We start from the raw sequence: 24565 nt of genomic DNA, 5'->3' as shown, positions 1-24565 counted from the left end.
CTAATGAGGCAGCAGTTACTCCGAACTCCATTTGTTTTCTGTTCAGCAGTGTCCTTTTCAAAGGTACACAAAACTGTTGTTGTCCCCACTTTTGTGCACATCTGGAAAATACATACAAAGATGGACCCTGCTGGACCATAGGCTAGAAGGGAGTTCAAAGTGACTCCCTCTGCCTTATTGCACTGAATTTTCCATTGGGAATTTTGTCTGAATCACATTTTTCAGAGAGATAATCCCCGGTGTATGCGCAGGATAAATGTGAGCCATGCTGTGTTGCTATCTTTAGGAGGCAGAATTTAAAAAAAATCAACAGTAGTGGAAGAATTGGCTTTATTTATTTTTCCTTTATGCTGTTCCCTTGTATAAATTAGGCGGCTTTATTCCTCAGGTCAGTAAGATTACAGCGATACTAGATATAGAGATTTTTTAGGTTTGGCCATTAACACATTAAAAACGTTTTGTTACAAAAAAGTGTTTTTTTGGCATCATAGAATCTTGAAGGCTATAGTTTATTTTTATTTTTCCACTGACAGTCACATATGTGAAGGCTTGTTTTTTGCAGGATGCGTTTGGAGTTGTTATGGGTACAATTAAGGAATTTTGTTTGTTTTTTGTGCCATACACTTCCTGTCTCCCAGGGTGTGATACATCCCACATATCCAATCCCAGAGTATGACACTTCTAATCCCAACATGTGACATACTCCGCATCTAATTCCAGCGTATGATACACAACGCGCATTTACTCCCAATGTATGACACACTCTGCAAATCTAATGCCAACATACTGTATGACACACTGCGCATCTAATACTAACGTGACACACTCTAACTCCAGTGTGTTGTACACTCAGCGTATGTTAAAAATATACTCTTAAATATATTTTTCTTCAAATACGTGATAAGACGCATGAAAAATGGACTTCAAAATGTGTAAAAAATAAATGTATTTTATATCTAATAAAATGGTTGTCAAATTCAGTTACAGAAAGGAAAAATAATATTCGTGTTTGCTTACGTAAAAAGTTAATAATTAGTCCATACTAATCAATAGAAAATCTTCATCCATCTCTCCTTGGATCCTGAATGGAATTATTCTGGAGACCTGACAGCATGTTACTTCGTGGAGGGCTGCATGGATCCGTTGAACAGGCTCTCAATAGCCTGACATGTGCTTCTGTGAGAGAGAGAGAGCCCCTCCCTCCGTGTCATATTTATATAGCTGTCCAAACCCATATAGGGTTATTCTGCTGAGCGCATGAGGTCACTCACTAGCAGCTTGCAAAGAGCCTATATATATATATATATATATATATATATATATATACATATATACACAAGACTGTGTCAGCAATTATCTATATATTCAATACAGATACCTTAATATTTATTCTTTATAAGAACTGTTATTAATAAGCTATGCCCTTCCAATATAGACAGAACAGTGAACATATATAACATGTTCTATTATAAAATGTTTGATAACTAGATGTATTAATTGTAATGTTTTTAAGCGTATCCAACCTCAGTGCATAATACAGTCAGCATATCCAACCCCAGTGTGTGTTATACTGTGTGTAACCAACCAAAACTCTCCTCACTTCTAATGTCAGTGCGTGATGTATGCTGCGTATCCAACTCTAGTGCGTGATTCAAAATTAATATTCAACCCCAGTTCATAATACATGCCGTGTTTCCACCTAAACTGCGTGATAAAGCAAGCAGCACCAACTAACAAAATATGGCACTGCCAGCCGTCCTCAGTGACACAGGCCACATTTGCAGTCACCAACAAGGTGTCCTCACACTGTGACCCTAAATTTCATTCACCCTTATCCTTTTTGCAAATGCCCAGAAGGGGAGGAAAGCAGTGACATCACACATGTGAACAGATCCCGCCTACATTTACAGCAGTTGTAATGCGAGCTAGCAGTGCACTAGGGTTTCATGGCAAATTTCAACAGCAGCTCCCCCCAGTGTTTAAAAATGGAAATTATCTAAACTTGTTAAGTTATTTTTCATATTTTATACCAATAAAAATGTATGTTGGTTTTTTTTTTTTTTTTTATTAAAACATTAATACTTTACATTTCTACACACTGTCATTAAGTTGAGCTCCCAGCAGTAATCGTGCAGGCTGAGCTTGTGCACTCGCATGCTCAACGGGACGTACTTGGACATCCATTTGTGGAAACTCACAGCAAAATGGTGCCAAGTGGTGCGTTCAATGTCAGGTTAATAGATGTAAATAAACTTGGAATAAAATACAAAACGCTGATCAATATATCTGATAATTGCTTTATTACAAATTTAAATAATCCACAATTATGTACTTATGATTCTAGAATATAATGGAATAAAAGTTACTACAGGCTGAGCTGGAAAATTGGCTAAAATACATAAAACTGATAAAACTTACACTATGTTTATCGTGTAAACATTTTTTTGTTCATCTCTTATCTTAAAGCAGTAATTATGTTCTCCCAGTTATCCGTTTTATTGGACACATTGTTAATTTGTCGTTTTTAAACTTTCTTTTTTTTTATTTTAATTTTTAATTTTTTTTTAATTGCCATCTTTAAAGTGATCCTTGGATGCAATGTAGTGATATGATATTCAGATTTGCTACACTATATCCAGCTTCTGATGATAGATAGATTTCAACTGTTCAAAGGCCAATGCAACCGGGTCGGATTCACATAATTCCGTCAAAGAAACACTGTAAAGTAAAAATAAACAGGTTATTCATATGATCCATTATTGTACAAGGCACGACAAAAAAATCTAGCGTTGCCTATCTGATCTTCCAACATTAAGCATTAAGCCACATTCATAGGTATGGATTTTTTTCTTTATGCACTTATAGCTTAAAAGCATGTTGATACGTTGTAGGTGTTTCTTTCCATAGGAAAAAAAAATCTGTTTTTGAACAGATGTGCAGTTAAAAAAAGTTGCAGTGAAGTCTGCTCTGAGAGACGCGACAGCTGCAGCCAATCGGCGGTTACATGCTACAGCAACGTAACGTGATCACCAGGACTCGCGACCCCCCCTGACATTGCAGGAACAAGGCTGGTCGCGGAGGTATTAGGTTTTTTGTTTTGGTTTTTGTTTTGGTTCTGTGCCTCCGAGCTATCAATACGAATTCACATTTGCCACTAGAGCAATTTTTGTGAACAAACTAAATTACTGTACAATGTAATAGAATGGTGCTCTATCACATCACTCATTAAGTTCTTTAACCCCTTCACCCCCGGCCACTAAAACACCCTAATGACCGGGCCATTTTTTGCAATTCTGATCAGTGTGACTTTGACAGGTTATAACTCTGGAACGCTTCAATGGATCCTGGCGATTCTGACATTGTTTTTTCATGACATATTGTACTTCATGTCAGTGTTAAATTTAGGCCGATATTTTTTGCGTTTATTTGTGAAAATTTTGGAAATTTTGCGAAAATTTAGAAAATTTCGCAATTTTCAAACTTTGAAAATTTATGTCCATAAATCTGAGAGATATGTCACACAAAATAGTTACTAAATAACATTTCCCATGTCTACTTTACATCAGCACAATTTTCGAAACAAAATTTTTTTCCGTTAGGAAGTTAGAAGGGGTCAAAGTTCATCAGCAATTTCTCATTTTTCCAACAAAATTTACAAAATAATTTTTTTAGGGACCACATCACATTTGAAGTGACTTTGAGAGGCCTAGGTGACAGAAAATACCCAAAAGTGACCCCATTCTAAAAACTGCACCCCTCACTCTGCTCAAAACCACATCAAAGAAGTTTATTAACCCTTCAGGTGTTTCACAGGAACCAAAGCAATGTGGAAGGAAAAAATGAAAATTTTACTTTTTAACACAAAAATGTTACTTTAGCCATAACATTTTCATTTTCACAAGGCAGAAAAGAGAAAGTGCACTATACAATTTATTGTGCATTTTCTCCTGAGTACGCTGATACCCCATATGTGGTAAAAATCAATTGTTTGGGCGCACGGCAGAGGTCGAAAGGGAAGGAGCGCCATTTGAATTTTTGTACACAAAATTAGCTGGACTCATTAGCGGACGCCATGTCGGGTTTGAAGACCCCCCTGAGGTGCCTAAACAATGTAGCTCCCCCACAAGTGACCCCATTTTGGAAACTAGAGCCCTCAAATAATTTTTCTAGATGTTTAGTGAGCACTTTGAAACCATGGGGGCTTCACAGAAGTTTATAATGTTGAGCCGTGAAAAGAAAGAAAAAAAACATTTACCACAAAACTGTTGCTTCAACCAGGTAGCTTTTTTTTCACAAGGGTATCTGGAAAAAATGCACCATAAAATGTATTGTGCATTTTCTCCTGAGTACGCAGATACCTCATATGTGGTGGAAATCAAATGTTTGGGCATACGGCAGGGCTCAGAAGGCAAGGAGCGCCATTTGAATTTTTGAGTGCAAAATTAGCTGCACTCATTAGCGGACGCCATATTGGGTTTGAAGACCCCCTGAGGTGCCTAAACAATGGAGCTCCCCCACAAGTAACCCCATTTTGGAAACTAGAGCCCTCAAATAATTTTTCTAGATGTTTGGTGAGCAGTTTGAACACCTGGGGCTTCACAGAAGTTTAGAATGTTGAGCCGTAAAAAGAAAAAAAAAAATTTTACCACAAAACTGTTGCTTCAACTAGGTAGCTTTTTTTCACAAGGGTATCAGGAAAAAATGCACTATGAAATTTATAGTGCATTTTTTCCTGAGTACGACGATACCTCATATGTGGTGCAAAGTAATTGTTTGGGCACATGGCGGGGCTCAGAAGAGAAGGAGCACCATTTGACAGGAAAATTGGTTGGAATCATTAGCGGACGCCATGTCACGTTTGGAGACCCCCTATGGTGCCTAAACAATGGAGCTCCCCCACAAATAACCCCATTTTGGAATTAGACCCCTCAAGGAATTTATCTAGATGTTTGGTGAGCCCCTTCTACCCCCAGGGGCTCCACAGAAGTTGATGACGTTGAACCGTGAAAATTATTATTTTTTTTTTGCCACAAAATTTTTGCAGCAATCAGGTAGCTTTTTTTTTTTACAACGGTATCAGGAAAAACTGCACCATAAAACGTATTGTGCAATTTTTCCTGAGTACGCAGATACCTCATATGTGGTGGAAAGTAATTGTTTGGGCGCATGGCGGGGCTCAGAAGAGAAGGAGCACCATTTGACAGCAAAATGGGTTGGAATCATTAGCTGACGTAATGTGGCATTTGGAGACCCCCTGAGGTGCCTAAACAATGGAGCTCCCCCACAAGTGACCCCATTTTGGAAATGAGACCCCTCAAGGAGTTTATCTAGATGTTTAGCGAGCCCCAAGGGGCTCCACAGAAGTTCATAATGTTGAGCCATGAATACAATTTTATTTTTTTCACCACAAAACTGTTACTTGAACCAGGTAGCTTTTTTTTTCACAAGGGTATCAGGAAAAAATGCACTATGAAATTTATAGTGCATTTTTTCCTGAGTACGACGATACCTCATATGTGGTGCAAAGTAATTGTTTGGGCGCATGGCGGGGCTCAGAAGAGAAGGAGCACCATTTGACAGGAAAATTGGTTGGAGTCATTAGCGGACGCCATGTCACGTTTGGAGACCCCCTATGGTGCCTAAACAATGGAGCTCCCCCACAAATAACCCCATTTTGGAATTAGACCCCTCAAGGAATTTATCTAGATGTTTGTTGAGCCCCTTCTACCCCCAGGGGCTCCACAGAAGTTGATAACGTTGAACCGTGAAAATTATTTTTTTTTTTTTTACCACAAAAGTTTTGCATCAATCAGGTAGCTTTTTTTTTTTTACAACAGTATCAGGAAAAACTGCACCATAAAACGTATTGTGCAATTTTTCCTGAGTACGCAGATACCTCATATGTGGAGGAAAGTAATTGTTTGGGCGCATGGCGGGGCTCAGAAGTGAAGGAACGCCATTTGACTTTTCAAACGCTCAGACGTGGTGCACTGATCGGCCGCTGAAGGACGAACGGTCGGATGCGATACAAAAAGCGTCGGGGATAGGGAAAAAAAGTCACGCCAAAAATTGACCATGGATGCAGATACGTTATGTGCATCCCTGTTCAGCGCTTGGCGGGACGCACGGACGGATGCGATACAAAAAACGTCGGGGATACGGAAAAAAAGTCACGCCAAAAATTGACCACGAATGCAAATCCGTTATGTGCATCCCTGATCAGCGCTTGGCGGGATGCACAGATGGATGCGATACAAAAAGCATCGCGGATACGGAAAAAAAGTCACGCCAAAAATTGACCTTGGATGCAGATCCGTTATGGGCATCCCTGATCAGCGCTCGGCGGGACGCACGGACAGATGCTATACAAAAAGCGTCGGGGATACGGAAAAAAAAAAGTCACGCCAAAAATTGAGCAGGGATGCAGATACGTTATGTGCATCCGTGATCAGTGCTCGGCGGGACGCACGGACGGATGCTATACAAAAAGCGTCGGGGATACGAGAAAAAAAAGTCCCGCCGAAAATGGATCACGGATGCAGATATGTTATCTGCATCCTTGATCAGCGCTCGGCGGGACGCACGGACGGATGAGGTGTAAAAATGGACAGGGAATACAGAAAGAAAAAAAAAAAGTTATACTCATAGTACCCATAGGATTAGCAGGAGGATCACTGACCAGAAGAACTGCAGGAGGAACAGAAGGCAAGCGTGATGGACAGCTTTATAGGAGCAGCAGGCGGGACGTTGGACAGCTCTGTAGAATACCCAGGAAGGACCCAGCGATGGAGGCAGATGTGATCGGGCCAGTGAAGACCTCGGATGACCCGGTGAAGACAAGTAAGAGGACGTCAGGGGAGAGCAGAGGGGGAGGGGGGGAGCAGAGGGGGAGGGGGATAGGGATACTGGAGAAGGAGCTGCAGAATAGAGATAATGGGGGAGGCAGTCAGATCGCGAGGGGAGCAGATTGGGATGTCGGGGGGGGCAGATCGGGGCGTGGGGGGGCAGATCGCAGGGGGGCACAAGCAGGGGCCATCACGGGAGCGCGCAGGGGCACCACGGGAGCGCGCAGGGGCATCGCGGGAGCGCGCACGGGCTGCAAGGTGAGCACAGTACTCACGTGGAGCAGGAGCATCAGCGGTGACAGCGGTGGCGGCAGCAGCGATGGCGTGGTACCACAAGTACCAGCCAGTGCATGCTGCAGACATGCTGGGGGGAGGGCTCCCCAGACCAGTACAGGCCTGGGGAGGGCGGCCACCTGCAGATCAGACCGCCCCACTGCACACTGATTGGAGCGATTGCGCGTCATAGCACGATCGCTCCAATCAGTGCTGCAGGGGCTGGGGGCGACATGTTAGAGCTCCGGCTATGATGTGGTGAAGCTGATTCAGCCCCTCATAGCCGTATCTCACAGTATCGCACTAATTGGTTGGCGGTTCAGATTTGAACAGCCAATCATATCGATCGTCGATGGGGGGTGGCGATGCCACCCCTTCCCCCGGGGTCAAGCAAAGGTCCCCTGCTGTAAGAAACAGCAGGGGACATCATTTAAAAGCTATGGCCACGGCAATCAAATTAACTTTAGGCCGTAAAATTACGTCCCTGGTCGTTAAGTCACGTTAAAATAGTACGTAATTTTACTGCCCGCGGTCGTGAAGGGGTTAAAAGGATAAAAAGTGATTAAGAACTGGAAAGGCTTTGTATATACGTGGTCCTAGGGTACGTTCACTCATTGTGGATTCACAGTGAATACTTTCCACAGCAAAACCATAAGTTTCTGCAAGAAAACCAACTGTGCTAGATCCACACAAAATCGGAGGGTCATGCTACGGATTCATCTGTGAACTAGCAGCAGATTTGAGAAAGAAAAAACAAGTTTGTGGGTATATATTTATTGATCTCACTATTAATTCCACAGCATTTTACAGACGTGCTCTCCATTGAAGTTCACAATCTAAATTCCCTATCAGTACAGTTTGTCTTTAGAGTGTGGGAGGAAACCAGATAACCTGTAAAAAACCCACACAAATACAGGGAGAACATACAGAATCCTCCCAGATGTTGTCCTTGGTGAGATTTGAACTTAGGACCCCAGAGTTGCAAGACTACAGTGCTAACCACTGAACCATCATGCCAACTTTCCATCCTGTCTGACCACTATATCCTTGGTACATGAGAAGAAACATCTGCAGAGTAGACCGAAATGTTTTGCCACCCATTTTTGTCTATGGGGAAAATCTACAATAAATCCAAATTGTTTACACAGCAATATGTCTATGAGCTTAAAAGGATCTCCAGCACTTTACTAGGTCTGTATTATATTGTGGAATCCGGTGAAAATTTCACAAACAATGTGTTACGTCTGAACATACCCTTAGGGTATGTCAGTCTCTGTGCATCCTGATGTTTTGTCCCATGTGACAGCTGCAGCCAATCAGAGGTTGCAGATACATAATGTGACCAATCGTACAGAACCCTATTGAGCTTTTTAAAGTATGAAACAGGAAGGGAATTTGTGGGATGGGTCTTACTATCTTTTCCCGCCCCGTCTGCCTGCCTGTGTCGGAATTAACGTATATGACAGAGACAGGGGGGGAAGGCCAGGCAGCAGACTTTTTTTTGCTCTGTAAATTGACCTCTGGTGCGTGTTTAAATTTTCCCTATATAGTTGCATTAGATGCAGAAAATCTGCAGGTAAAAATGCATATGTGTTTCTAGTGTATGTTATCCACACGTGACTATATCAATAAAGCTTTGTCAAAGCCAAATACCAGAAAGTATCAAAAACAAAGTAGCTTTATTTAAAACAGAACATACCAAAAACAGTAGCCTCAAAAACGCAAGTGACGTTATTTACCTAACAGATGCCGAAATGCTGCAGAAAATATCAACAAAACTTCAACAATTACCATGGAATAAAGCTTTAATTGGTCAAAGCTGGGTCCAACTTTTGGGATGGAGTGCTCATTTGAGGTCTGGGAACAGACTAACAAGTTTTATGTCCTGATTTTATGCCTTTGTAATGCCCAGTTAGACAACCATAATTCACATTTATAGTAGAGTTGGCAATGCCCAGACCAACCACGGGACTCCCAATCTAAACGAACAGCCTCACAGACTTATATGGCTAACGTTAAGAGACCTGTGGTCGGTCTCAGCATTGCTGACTCTGTGAAACCATATGTGCAATAATCATAATTAGAGATGAGTGGACTCGAACTTTTAAGCTTGATGTTCATACCAAACACAGAATTACAAAAAAATCTTCGAGTTCGAGTTCATATTTCTGGTGCCTTATGTATGCAGACCACTCATGCGAACATCCCTGTGCTCAGGTACGCTCGGTGATCAGCCCAGTGCGAGTCACTTGCAGCGATTGAACGGATCACACTGAGGGAAACAACAGCATAATCAGATGTAGTGTGCACCAAAAAAATAAAAAAAACACCACCCCCAAAAGTGATCTGTTTATGGCTGGCTGTATGTGAGCGGAGACCCGAGCTGCCCAATTAGTGACTTCCATTGAAGTTCGGGTAAAGTCCGGTTCCAGAACAGAACTTTAACTAAAGTCCGGCTGATCCCGCAGAGCTCGAACTTCAGCGGGTCCACTGATCTCTAATTATAGTCGAGTGGCTACTAAACAGAGATTATGACTGCCAAATTTAATGAGACTAAAACTATATTTTAGAATTTTAGATTTTATTTCTGTATGTGAAAATTATAGAAGCATAAAAACGTTTAATGCCAAAATTTGAAATGAATCCTAATACAAAAAAAAAACATTCTAAAAGCATTGTTTTTTAGTTATTTTTTTATTTGACCCTAATTGCTTAAAAAATGGATGTGAAAAACTGATCTGAGTGCAGTCACTAGCACTAAGACATCTTAAGGGCACATAGACTAGACTTAAAATGTAACCATCGATTTAATTTGTATTTAATAAATTAATAGTACACATAAAAAATAAGCAACTTTGTAATATATCTTATTAGACAAATTTGCTTCTTTCTCTGCCAGAACTGATCAGTCATTATCAGTTTCTCAATTCTGAGGTAAAATCTGTATTCAGTGAAGACTTTCCCATTACTGAGATAGGAGATGGCAGATGTTATTGATGAGATTCTATGATGATGGGAGGAGGAAAGAGCTGGAGACAGAGGAAGGAGCTAGAGGCAGAGGGAGGAGCTAGGAGCTAGAGACAAGGAGGAGCTAGAAGTATAGCTCTGCCCCTTCTCCTTTTATCTACATAGAATCTCATCAGTAATAACTGTCATCTCCTATCTCAGTAATGGGAAAGTCTTCACTGAATACAGATTTTACCTCAGAATTGAGATTTCATGTGTACTATTGATTTATGAAATTTTTTCTTTCTTTTTGGTCGCGTTTTAAACCGCACTGTCAGTGACAAAATGCATGCATTTTGCTTGCCCAGCAAAGTCTATGAGAAATCAGAATTTCCATCTGCACGTTGCTTATTTTTCGGCAGCGTTTTGTTTGACAAATATTTGTCAAAATCGTTGCCTAAAAAAAGGAGCATGTCTCTTCTTCATTGTGTTTGGTGAACATTTTCCACCCATTAAAATGCATCTCAAAAGGCACTGACAAAAATGCATCCAAAACACGTGGATTTTTAAAGCGTTTTTATTGTCAAACACAGTGTTTACAGTTGTCAACAGTGTGCAGTTTAGTTGTCAAGCCTTGCGGACATACCCTTATACTTCAAGTCTTTGTGCTGGTAAAATCTCTGCTGGAGCATAGCATGAGCATAACTAAAATGTGGGGGCACACAAGGCATATAGAAGCTGTCTGTGTTCTACTGCTGTGTGGTGCACTTAAAAGCAAATTATTACTGTTTGCAGCATGGAAAAGATCGCATGTTTAACCCCTTCACATCCTTAGATGTACCTGTACGTCCTTGTCCATGTCTGTCCCTTTAATGCTGGCTCGCTGCATTATTCCCCACACATTTTGGCTGATCTGATCAGCAGTTATGTGCAGCTAACAGGCGCGGGTGGATCAGAAATCCAGTCGCATCTATTACCTACCGTGTTTCCCAAAAATAAGACACTTTCTTATATTTTTGTGACTTGAAAAAAGCGTTAGGACTTATTCTCATCGAAACATGGTTGGGGAAAGTGTACCCCCCCAAAAACGCAGATCCCCCTACCCAGGATTGTCATACTTACCAGACCCTGGGCGTCTGCGTGGCTCCCAGGTCTTCCTGCAATCCTCGGCAGGTGCTCCCAGCAGATATGTTGCACGCCATCCTCCCCTGCTTCTGGCCGACACACGCACATACTATCTGATCTGTGTGGGTGTGCATTCTGCCGCAGATCCTCCCATTTGGTGAGTATGATTGTGGGGTCTTCTCTCTTCTTTCTTTCTTTTGGGGGGTATTGGCTTTCTATATGAAGTGTCCCGCAGTATTATTTAACTTTTTTAGCTTCATGGACACTTCATTATTAGTGAGGAGCAAACCCCTGATGTTCGGGAGACTCGCCCGAATGTTTTGTAAAGTTTGAGTTCGGGTTCTAAGATAACGCGAACTTGCGTCCAAACACCGAACTTGGACTTTACAGTTATGTGATGGGGTGAAGGCTGTAAAATAAAGAATACAGTTAATAATAAACATTGTCATTATACTTACAGGTCCCGCCACTTCTGCTTCCAATCATTGCTCTGCCCTCCCGATAACCAGCACTAACGATAGGACCTTCCATGACGTCATACCCATGTGACCAGTCACGTGTGAATATCGTATTACCTCATTGGTTACAGACTGGTCACATGGCTATGACATCATGCTATGTCCTGTCAGTGCCTCTCGCCAGTACGCGGTGCTCGCCCAAGCATCTCAGTACTCGGTATACTCAGCGAGAGCCATGTACCGGCGAGATGCTCGGGCACATACTTGACTCCCCCTTTCTGCATGTTGGCGCTCTTTACAGAATCAGCTTACATGCAGGGATTGGCTGCCACAGCCGGTGATGAATAGCAGCGGTGCAGGGAATCAGGTGATCGGAGATCTCCGTTGCTATAGTAATCTGCATGTTAGGTTACTATGGCAATGGTGGCAGCGGTGACGTCACTGCTTACCAACCCGCAGCCTCTGATCACTCATTCAGTGATTACACAGCGCGGGGAGCAGAAGCGTTCTTCCTCCCCTGTGCATTCTCATATAGCAGAGCTGCAAGGGTTGAAGAAAGAAGACAGAAGACCAGGATCGTGGAGGGCTGAGAGGGAGTAATAAATATGGAGTCCCTAAGTGTGTCTGTGTATTTATTTCTAATAAAGTATTTTTTCTCTCTCTGGTGTCTTTTTTTTAACACTTTATTGGAGATTCTTAATGGCCGGGTCAGACTAGGTCTGACTTTAAGAATCTCGGGCTTAATACTAGGTGGCAAAATAAAGCTGGTATTAATCCCTTATTACCCAGCGTGGCACCAGGGCCGCTGGAAGAGTTGGATACAGCGCCAGAAGATGGCGCTTCTATGAAAGCACCATTTTCTGGGGCTGCTGCGGACTGCAGTTTGCAGCGGGGGCCCCCAAAAAGCTTGAGCCCACCTGCGTTGTGGATTCCAATCCCCAGCTGCCTAGTTGTACCTGGCTGGACACAAAAATTGGGCGAAGCCCATGTTGTGTTTTTTAATTATTTCATGAAATTCAAGAAATAATTAAAAAAAGGGAGTCCCTATATTTTTGGTTCCCAGATGGGTACAAATAGGCAACTGGGGGCAGCCCGTACCTGCCTGCTGTACCTGGCTAGCATACAAAAATATGGCGAAGCCAACGTCATTTTTTTTTAGTTTCTTGGCAAAAAACGTTTTTAAAAAAAGGGCTTCCCTGGATTTTCCATTGCCAGTCAAGGTAACAGCATGCAGTGGGGGTTAGCAGCCAGTAGTTGCTTGGGTTACCCTTAGCTAGCAATAGAAAATGCAGCGGGAGCCCTCACATTTTTTTTAATATTTTTTTTAAACAACAAAAAAAGGGCTTCCCTGTATTTTGATTGCCAGCCAAGGTAAAGCTAGGGGGGTGGGGGTGGTATCCCGTAGCTGTCTGCTTTATGTGCGCTGAGAATCAAAAATACCATGGAGCGCTACGTCATTTTTTAATATTATTTATTTTTATACAACTATATATTGTGTACATTATATATATATATATATATATATATATACTGCTCAAAAAAATAAAGAGAACACTAAAATACCGCATACCACATCCTAGTTCTAAGGCTGCATGCGCACGTTGCGTCCTGACCAGTGCGGAAAAGAATACACCCTCTGGCAGACGTGACGCTGCGTGTTGACAAAAAAGAATGCATCCAAAACGCATGTATTTTGGAAGCATTTTATGAGTTTTGGATGCATTTTTGTCAGTGCGTTCCCCCGGCAATTCAGCTCTGCTACATGTCCGCTAACAGCAGACACAGACAAAGTCGGGCGATGAAAATGAACTCGGATGAACTTCACCCGACTTCATTGTCATCCCGTGGCTCTGTCTCTGTGTGCTATCATGAACTCAGATGAACCTTCGAGGTCACAGAGCGCTACGTCATTTTTTAATATTTATTTTTATACAACTATATATTGTGTACATAATATATATATACTGCTCAAAAAAATAAAGAGAACACTAAAATACCACATACCACATCCTAGTTCTAAGGCTGTGTGCGCACGTTGCGTCCTGATCAGTGCGGAAAAGAATGCACCCTCTGGCAGACGTGACGCTGCGTGTTGACAAAAAGAATGCATCCAAAACGCATGTATTTTGGAAGCATTTTATATGCATTTTGGATGCATTTTTGTCAGTGCATTCCCCCGGCAATTCAGCTCTGCTACATGTCCACTGACAGCAGACACAGACAGAGTCGGGTGATGAGAATGAACTCGGATGAACTGCACCCGACTTCATTAGCATCCCGCGGCTCTGTCTCTGTGTGCTGTCATGAACTCAGATAAACCTCCGAGGTCAGTGCCAGGACACAGGATTCCGCGGCAGTGACGTCAGAGCTTCATGCGATTTCACTGACATCGCGCGGCTCTCTCTGTGTGGCAGTCTGATTTGCGGTCACGCGTGAAGGACTCATCTGTGATCGCAAATCCCCTGAGTGACTGCAGTGAGCCGCGCGATCAGCTGTGCTTTCACTCAGGTTACTCGCGGCCACCGCTGCAGTCCTCCACCTGAGAGCGGTGGCCGCGGGTAACCTTAGTTACAGCACAGCTGATCGTGCAATTCACTTCAGTTGCTGCATGGAGCTCACAGAAGCAATGGTGTTCTACTGCCGCTCCTGTCAGCTTCTGATGTAGCAAAGTTGGAAGCGTCGTGGGACCTTGCGTGGATTACGTCGGACCTGGAGGTGTTTTGGGGGGATTAATAATGTGGTGAAAGAGGGTGTTTTTTGTCTTTCATTACAAATAAAGGATATTTTGGATGTGTGTGTTTATTTTCTTTAACTTACAGGTTTATCATGGAAGGTATCTCGGGGAGACGCCTGCCATGATTAACCTAGGACTTAGTGGCAGCTATGGGCTGCTTCCATTAACTCCTTATTACCTCGATTGTCACCGCACCAGGGCAATTCGGGATGAGCCGGGTAGAGTTCCGGGACTGTTGCATCTAATGGATGCGGCAATTCCGGGCGGTTGCTGGCTGATATTGTTAGGCTGGGGGCTCCCCATAACATGGAGCTCCCCATCCTGAGAATACCAGCCTTCAGCCGTGTGGCTTTACCCTGGCTGGTATCCAAATTGGGGGGGCCCGCATGTCGGGTTTTTTTTAATTATTTTTTTTTTACTGCTTGATATAGACACGCCCACTGGTGGCTGTGATTGGTTGCAGTGAGACAGCTGTCACTCAGCGTGGGTGAGTGTCTGACTACAACCAATCATAGGCGCCGGTGGGCGGGGGAAGCAGAGAATACGAGATGGATTAATGAGCGGCCGGCATTTTCAAAAGAGGAAAAGCCGCCAGAGTGTGAACGCCGTGCAGCGCCGCGCCGGTGATCATGGATCGGTGAGTATGAGAGAGGGAGTGGGAGGGAGAGACCGACATGGACAGAGAGAGAGAGAGATAAAGACAGACAGAGAGAGAGTCCGAACGACAGACCGACCGAGAGAGAGAATCCGAAAGACCTGCGTTTATTATGTCAAAAACACATGCAGATCTCTAGTAAAAAGCAAGTGAAACGCATTCTTTCTAGAAAAATATGCGTTTTGACATTTCACATTGACTGCAATGTTATTAAAACGCTGCCAAAATGGCAAAAACAATTGACATGTTGCTTCTTCAAACGCATACTTTTTGACAAGTTTTAAGCAACTAAAACGCTGCGTTTTTAAATGCATCGTGCGAACAAGAAAGCCCTACTTTCCATAGACTTTGCCTGGAAATCAAAACGCATGCAATTTTGCATTAAAACGCTGCAGCTCAAAACACTGCGGAAACGCATGAAAAAATGCAATGGGCTATCAGCAATGGAACCCCTGTTTCTTTCTGTTTTTTTGTATATTGCATATAACAGGGAGTGATGCTCTGTTTTGCTGGGTTTGCACTCTAGCTCTTTGCAACTTCATTAGCCTTTTTTGTGTTCACCGGCTGATCTTGTAGGTTTTTAAAACCCAGAAAAGATGCCGTTTAGTGTAGGATCCAGCAAAGGAGGGTGCCGTGAAGGGGCGCTGGGCTAGTATTACAATGGCCATTATAATATTCCAAATACCTCCATTGATGTTTTAAGGTAGAATTTATTTTGTTTTTTTCACAGTGTGCAACTGGTTCCCTTTTTTCTCATATATTATATATATATACATACATACATACATAAATAAATACATACATACATACACATACAGCTCTGGCAAAAATTAACAGACCACTGCAAAATATTCAGTTTTTCTGTTATGACTGTTTGATCTGCCTCCAGGTAAGTGGGTGTGACCAGATGAACAAGACTGCATGGCTATCCCCTCCTGAAACAGACAATCACAGATGCCCATTCTCTGTGTCGGGTCTGTGATTGCTTGACATCACAGTACTGTACAAATAAATCATTTAAAAAAATGACGTAGCGCTCCACAGTATTTTTGATTCTCAGCGCAGATAAAGCAGACGGCTGTGAGCTGCCACCCTCCGCCGCCTGATTTACCTTGGCTGGCGATCAAAATACAGGGAAGCCCATTAATTGTTTTTATTTAAAAAAGTAATTTAAAAAAAAAAAATGCATGATCGCAAGTCAGGTAAAGCCAGACAGCTGGGGGCTGGGATTCTCGGCAGCCCGCAGCCGCCCCTGGAAATAGCGCAGTGTTTATTAGTGCCATTTCCAGGTGCGTTACCTGACTCGTTCAGCGGCCCTGATGGCGGTGGCATGCTGGGTAATAAAGGGGTTAATACCAGCTTTGTATTCTCAGATGGTACTAAGCCTGAAATTCATGGTGTCATGCCAAATTAGACAAGGCCACCATGAATTTCTAGGAAACAGTAATAAAATCATAACACAGAGATAACATTTTTTTAGTACAAATAAAACGAAAAAACATTTAGAGTCCATCTTTATTATAAAAAAATCCTTAGTCCAACGTAATCCACAGGGACAGCAAAGTCAACTCTGCTTCATCACTTTGTACAGACACAGTCTATACCCAGTGAGAAGCAAAGAACAATGTCAACCCAGCTTCATCACTGTGCACAGACAGTGTCTACACATACTGAGAAGCAGAGAGAGCCATGTCAGCTCTGCTACATCGCTCTGCACAGAGCGAAATGCAGGCTGACAGTGAGGGGATGATTGCACTTGCGTCTCGCATTGCATCACCGCACCATCAGGACAGGAACGACTCAGCTGCATGGAAATAAACGCAGCTGACCTGCTGCTGTCAGGAGATTGTGCGCCGTGATGTGATGCGATGCAATACTCGTATCACTACACACAAGGACCTTTGATGACATCATACTCACGTGATCAGTCTGTAGCTAATGAGATAATACAACATTCATACGTGACTGGTCACATGGGTATAACGTCACGGAAGGTCCTGTAACTCTATGCTGGTTACCAGGTGGCACAGCAATGATCAGATGGATGCGGAAGCGGCCGGGAGACAGAGTCTGCAGGACATGTCGCGGGACCTGCAAGTATAATCATAATGTTTTATAATGACATGCTTTTTTTTACAGCCCCTGACCCGAACTGGACTCAAATTGTAACACGAACGTCCCAGAAAGCTCAAGTTCGGGGTCATGTGCACGAACACCATGTATTTGGTACGGACCCCGAACTTTACAGTTCGGGTTCGCCCATCCCTATTCATTATTGAACCGCGAATAGGGCTTATTTTCGGGGTAGGGCTTATATTTGAGCCTCGATGAAAAGTCCTGCTAGGGCTTATTTTTGGTGAAACACAGTAGTTAGAATGCGCTGTCAAACTTTAACTTGCGCAAACGGGGATTGCGCCGTTCCACGTCACCAATGGCAGCCCCGTTTAGGCTGAATGGAAAAAAGTTAACTACAATTGGAGCAGACGTGTGACCTATGTGTTTTGTGGAGTGTCAGTGAAACCTTGGGCCTACTACAATATAGACACTGTAACATGATAACATTAGCCTTTTGGGCAATGGTTTTAATTCAGTTAGAGTCTGGTGGTGTTAGATTAAGTTTATTTCTGTGAAGAAAAAAAACAAAATCGGACAGCACTCAGAGTACTGGTCATTTTTCATGGCCTTGTAGATAGGAAAAGAGAAACTGATAACGCTTTGACCAAATGTGTATGAAACTGTAAAAAAAATCACTGATAAAACTATGACCATTTCTCTCGTATGTGAAAACACGTCTGAATGAGCCCTAATGGATACTAATGAACACTTAAAGTTAGGTTATATCTGTGTTTGTTAATTCTGTTGTTCAACTCCATTAGGGTAAGGCCAAACAACACATTTACTACACGCTCAAAAATCATGTGTGCCTTTTTGTGTGCAAGTTGTTTAGCAGGGTCATTACAACTAATTGGCTAATTGTTCTAATACATTAATTGTTGTGTGTAAGGGGTTTTTCATGGTTTAGACAAAATGCTGCGTATTTCTGAATCATGACAGTGTGCAATGCTCACAACATCACAATTCCCTTGTATTCCCAGCACGTATGGACAGTCACATCACTGCAAGTATGCAATTTACATAGTTGTGGCCACGTGCGTCCTAGATTCTTATACACTTCTCTCAATGTTTTAAAGAGAGAACATATGACTGCCCACTCACAATTAGAAGACAGGGGCATTGTGATAATATTGCACACTGTCACAATTCAGTAATCACATGGAATGATTTAAGAATTTTTTTCTAGAGCCTGGAAAATTCCTTTATATTGAGATCATGCAGTCAAAAAAACCCCAATGCATCAAAACATGTTTGTTTTGCAAAAACTATGTACTTCACTGTATGCAGTTCTTCTTAACTATGATGACTGGCCTTAGGGTACGGTTCCACTTGCGTTTTGCATGGATGAGTGCAATTTGATAAAACAACAGACTGCACTCGCACCAGTGCAAAACTATGGGGCAGTGTCTATCTGCGATTGATTTCTCATGCCATATTGGCCTGAGAAATGAATCGCAGCATGGTGCGTTTGGCAGTGATTCTCAGATCACACACCCCCATACAACTCTATGGGAGTGTGTGAAACATCGTGTGGAGGTGGCCTGAGCTATAGCTTGTTTGTTCAAACGTAATAACAATATTTATGTATGTAAATAATCAAAATGTAGATGTAGTTGCATAATTATCTGTGTGTCTATATAGCAATTGCACAGACCTATAATATAATTCTAAGCTGTATAGTCATGAAGGGGTTACCAAGAATAAGTGAACAGATGTACAAACAATGAAAGTTTTCATAATAATGAGCAAAGGCCTTATCAGTAGATTCACACAGAATGTATAATGAACAAAGATGTATTTTACAGCATACTGAGAAAGATTGGGGAGTGGAATACTCCCTAAACTCTGTGTTCTAGTTCCAAGGTCAATGATGCATTCTGTATAATTGAATCTATCCAATACACGAGTTTCAGTTGGAGACGCTGGCTCAAGGAGAGAATTTGTCTTGTGTGATCATTGTCTGATTCATTAATATCGGCACTGATATACTGCTAATACGGCACCGGTCTCTGGATAACCTGTATGAAGATACCATTAGCTATCTTCAACTAAATTTATAACTTGACAGATGGCACATCCAACGTGGAGCCCCTCCAAGGACGCATTGCCGATCTGGAAATACCGATGGTTTGGATGTCACGGACTGAGAACTCCCTCCGCTCCAATTAGACTGATCAACTCCAACCCGGTAAGTGTTACATGTGTATTCACTACCATTGTGGTTGGTTTGGAATGGAGGGGGTGACGGGCTGTGTGTCCTTATCGGTGTTAAAAGGTACCTGATTGTAACTCAGGGGTGATGCCCGCTGGGGCTCAGTAGCACGATCCCAGCCCTGAGGTGTGGATCGAGAGTGTCACACGGGATCCAGAGGACGGTTGTTAGGGCAGGAAAGATGATGGTGGCCGGATATAGCTAGTTAAACTGACCCGGTCTGTAATTAAAGACGCGGGGGGGATCCCATGACCGAAGATAGGGATTAAGACTGGTACAGACCGGTGGGACAGACCATACTTGAGAACTGGTACAGACCGGTGGGACAGACCAACTGGGAAGAGTTGGTACAGACCACTGGGACAGACCATACTTAAGAATTGGTACAGACCACTGGGACAGACCAGTTAGGACGTTTAAAAATTGATACAGTTGACCAAGTCCAGAGGTCGGGACATTCTTGTATATGCATGTACATTTTTGTATGTCCTCCTCCTTTCATGGGATACATACCTGTGATCGAAGATAGGGATTAGGACAATAAATTGGTGCAGCTGATCAAGTCCGGAGGTAATACATTTTGTACCCCTTCTCCGTGACACGGGATACCCTTATTACTATATAGCTGAGGAAGCAGCTAGTATAGAGGTGTAGCCTTAAGTTCCGGCCGGGCTGTAACGCACACCGCATAGTCATAAATTAGTGTAATCCGGACACCACCAAGATAGCAAAAATGTTTAGAACGCAGAAGACAAGGTTAAGAAACCTGATGATTCACAGAATGTGTTGGAATTAGTAAATATTCCTTTGGTGGGGCATGTGCTGGAGACAGTTAAGCTGTGCATCATGCCCCAGAGATTTTCAGAGTATTACTTGTTGATTAATGCAAAGTAGTTTGGCAGAGTAATGCAGATATTGCTTTCAGGAAGATATATTGAGGTCAAAGATGAAGATGAGCAAGGGAATGTTGTGTTTTACTATAGGTCACCCAAGTCTGAGGATGGTTTTAGGGGCACTCGAGAAGGTTGTGTTGTTGCCACTTTGCAGCCTGATTCTGGACCAGTTCTGGAGTTATTCACAGATGCTGCAGTCCCACCCACTAGCCAAAATGCCTTAACTCTATCTGTACTGCCCACTCCTGCCTCTATCCATCCAGAAGTACAAATTGAGAAACCACCCCCATACGACCCAGCCAGCTGCACATGTTACCAGTGTGGCTACCAAAACACAGACTGGAGAGATGGTTGCAATAATTGTACAGCTCACCGCCCACACTTGAGTTACGGCCATAAGCCTGTCCCAATCCTCCCTGTTCTAAGTCCGGGAGGAGGTTACTATGTGCCTCCTCTACATCAGAGAACAACTGAGCAGACTCATAAGCTGTTATCCACACCCATACCCCTGGCCCCTCCTGTACCTGCAATGCCATCTCTCCCACCCACCGGCCAGTCTGAAGCCACGCTCCTCAGTCACCAATCCCCTTCCCTTGGATCCCCCTCCTTTCTCTAGGACATACAGTGAGCCTTATCCCAAACCTGACGAGGAACAGCCCTCATTCAAATATGTCCCTTTCAACCCTACCCAGTCAGCGGCATTAATCCACTGCCTGCCAGATCCCGAAATTAACCATATGCGATTTTATAGAGAAATGCTACAGGCCCACCAGTTGTATTTAGCTGCTCTCAAGGACCTTGTTAATCTCACCAAGGTAAAATCGGAAGACAGTTTTTGGCCCTTAAAGCCACAGCGTATCCAACAGCAACCAAACCCTGTTGTGAATCTGCACCGGTCCAACAATAGATCCAATCAGTGTTTTGACAATAATCAACGTGGCCAACAGAGCTAATATCTGAGCTGTTGGCGTTGTGGCCAGCCCGGTCACTATTGGAGAGAGTGTCGTACCCCACAATCCCAATTTGTGGTTATGTACCCTCAAGACCATGACCAAAATCTGCAGCACATAAATCCACAATGAAGGTGTGGCTAACCAGATTCTACCATGATGGTCAGTTAAAACCAGGGGTTTTCTACATCTGTAACTTTAGATGTCGCAGGGGCCCCTATTAAATTCATGGTGGACATTAGGGCGGCCAATTCTATTGTTAAAATATTTGATATACCACCTGATTACACTCTGCCATTTTCTAATGACGTCTTTACCCTGGTGGGCGTTGCTGGATTACCCACTACGCATACTCTGACCATTCTTTTACCGGTAGGATCTTTCCCAGTAATTTACAACCAGTTTGTGTTGTATAAAATCTGTTCAGTCAATTCACCAAAATATGATTTGTTGAATAGATTAAAGGCCGCCATAAATTATGATGGAGAAGGAGGTATTACTCTCACCCTGACTAAATTATATTTCCCAGAAGGGTGTGAGGAGACTTGCCCCCTATGGGCACTCCCTACTGTGGTGCTCTCTATGCCATGTGCTGATGAATCTGATGTGGACTATTATGTTCAAAAGGGCCTAATGTTGTGGGTAAACTCCCTGTAGATCCAGTAATTATCTACCTGAAGCCAGGTGTGCCTTTTCCCAGAATATCACAGTATCCCTTTAAATTAGCCCAAAAAGCGGGTCTCCAAGGCCAAATTGTGGGAGTGACAGGAAAAGGTGGGGGCTAAGTCAGCTCCTAAAAAAACTGACGAAGTAGAGAAAAGGAAAAAAACATAGTTTCAGGAGAGATTTGCAGGGCTGCGTGTGTTTCACTTTTTACTGATAAGTGCTTTTCTCGGCTGGTAGGGTGGGTTTTGTTTAACCCTTAGAGTTCAAAATTTCACAGGAGATTATCAATAGTATCCTGCTAATACCTAAATAATTAAATTAATTTTGCAGGGAAAATTATATTTTTTAAAATATACAAATTATTGGGGTTTTTTTGTTTTTTTTTTTTGTTGTTTTTATGGTTATGTTTTTGTTTTGTATTTTTGCATACAAACTGCCAGTATTTTATTAATTAGTTTCCTTTCTTTTGTAGATACAGAATATATATACGAACTGTGTTGTAAGGTTTCAAAATTCCCAGCAGTGCATAAGTTATATTTATTAGTTATTTAATTATATTGTCTGCTGTTATAAAACTATAAATTTTGCCAAAGTAATACATAAAAACAAAAAATAAAGGTGGGGAAGTGGATATCTATTATATTTTTCCAGCAGTAGAAGGCGCAGCAGACATATTGAATAGGCTTTAAAGCTGGCCTTTCTTTTGCAACAGTTAAGTCATGTTTATTGGACTACTATAAAATATGTCTGTTATAAGAATGATCTAATGCATATTTCTTTTAGTTTTTGTTTTTATAGATGGAATAAGATGCTGGTCGATTCTGAAATGCATATGCTATGGTTTACACAACATGAGGTAGTTTAAATTTGAACCACTTCCTCCCCTCCTATCGGTACAGGAGGAAGTGACGTATTAATGCCTCTAGATGGGTGGAGCAGTAGTAGGTAAGAGTCAAAATGTGTATGAAGAATATAGATTTTTCCTGTTGTCAAATGAGCTAGGTATGCTGAAGATAAAGTCTAGATCTGAGCTGATGGAATCGGATGGAGAGCCCCGCACAGGTGCAGCTGACCAAAGAGCAGTGAACAGGCCTAGAGTTGAGGAGTCCTTTAGCAATGCAGACCAGTACCATACCTCGGTGACACCTGTCACGTCAGTGACGTCTGTCACTCCTTGTGTTCTTAAATCCCTACAGGAACAAGCGAATCAACAAGAAGTGGAGTGAGAGACGCAGGGAGCCAGCTGACTGAGGAAGGTCTGTGGATAAAGAGCGGTAAGCTTTCTCTGCCATGAGATCTCTTCTTAATGATGGCCCAAGTAACTTATGGACTAAAATCTGTGAAAAATAAATATCAGTGTGCACTTTGGTGACACCAGGCTTCAGTACCCAGGTGGGCAAACTCACCCAGTCTTGTAAAACACATTTTTAAACCGATGTGAGGAAAAAACTGTAAAGAGTCCGCAGAAACACTCTGCACCTGCTCTAGCCATTTTTAGAGACTGCTAACTGATTATAGATGTATATCATGAGCACGTTGTATGCAAGCCTGTGTGTGTTGTGTAGATTTCTTTCCAGGTTTGGTTAGAGGCATTCCAGTGCAGAAAACGACGTCATTGCTGAAAATCCACATAATGCAAGTGGTATGTAAAAAAAAACCTAACAAGTTGTGAACCAAATGCATGTTTTGTTTCTCTTTAGTAACAAACAGGTTTCTATGTAAAATGTTTTTTGGTTTAGCACAAAGCACGTACAATTTTTATATGATTAACTAAATAGTGAAATAAACAAGTGTATTTTCTAATTCCAGATCCTAAATCAGAATTAGTAGTATATGGTTTTCAGTCAGGAGACTGATTAATCCTAAAAGGACAAGCGAGAAAGAGCCATGAGTCAAGATTAGGTGAGTTGATCCAGCTTGTCCCCACCACAGAAATTTTGATAAAGCTCAACGGCAGGACAAAATGGATTCACGCCTCGAATTGCAGAAGGGTCGATCCACCGGAGCTGCACTGAGCGTCCTGCTCATATTTATCCTTTTCAAAAAGACCTGTACAGTCTCAGACCATCATTGCCAAAACAGTTAGAAGAGAGGACTTAGAGAGCCTTGAAACATGTGAAAGTCTAACTACAAAGGGAAAGGACTCACCTAGGGGTCCTTGGTCTCAAACCGGTGAAGAAACCCCTTTCCCCTCTCCACCCATGCCTCAATGTTCAGTCAGGCAGGATTTCCCAACAGATCTTTCTTCCTCTTTTCCTAAGGGAACACAGTACCCTTGGTATTTAGAAATGGCAGAAGTGAGTAAAGGGGTTTTTCGGGGCGTGGCTTGGACATGGCGGCGTGAGGAGGCATACTAGCCGAGCTCCTGCACCCACCACTCGTCATTAGCAATTCTGCGGCCTCTTCACAACCTAATGCTGCCTAAAAAGAAACCCCAGGGAGCACTCACCGTGGTGGCTGGAGCCGTGCGTCCAGGAGGAAGGATGGAGCGGTTTCTCAGCGGGCCGTCACCGGAGCTGAAGAAAGCGGGCAGCAGTGCCAAGATGGCGCCGCCTCCCGCGCCGCGGCCTGCTGGAGGGGAATCCCCACAGGCTGGGACGCTGCAGAAGTCGGGGGCTGCCGGCGTGAGACCCCGGGAGGAGGCGGGGACACGAGCGGCAGCAGAGAAGGGGACCCAGCCGGTGAGGAGACAC

General features: G+C 42.9%; 1 protein-coding gene across 2 annotated transcripts in view; it reads right to left on the bottom strand.

The window, feature by feature from the left end:
• Positions 1-2324: 2324 nt before the first annotated feature.
• Positions 2325-24565, bottom strand: part of LOC142309813 (putative ATP-dependent RNA helicase DDX60) — a 420704-nt gene continuing 398463 nt past the window's right edge. For both annotated transcript variants that reach the window (XM_075347271.1, XM_075347272.1), the window contains one exon: positions 2325-2718. In XM_075347271.1, the coding sequence (XP_075203386.1) occupies positions 2625-2718 (94 nt within the window). In that variant the 3' untranslated portion in view covers positions 2325-2624. The remainder of the gene's footprint in view (positions 2719-24565) is intronic.

This window comes from Anomaloglossus baeobatrachus, chromosome 1 (genome assembly GCF_048569485.1).
Source record: "Anomaloglossus baeobatrachus isolate aAnoBae1 chromosome 1, aAnoBae1.hap1, whole genome shotgun sequence".
Lineage (NCBI taxonomy): Eukaryota > Metazoa > Chordata > Amphibia > Anura > Aromobatidae > Anomaloglossus > Anomaloglossus baeobatrachus.
The sequence above is the reverse complement of the archived record's forward strand: the minus strand, read 5'-3'. Positions and strand labels throughout refer to the sequence as shown.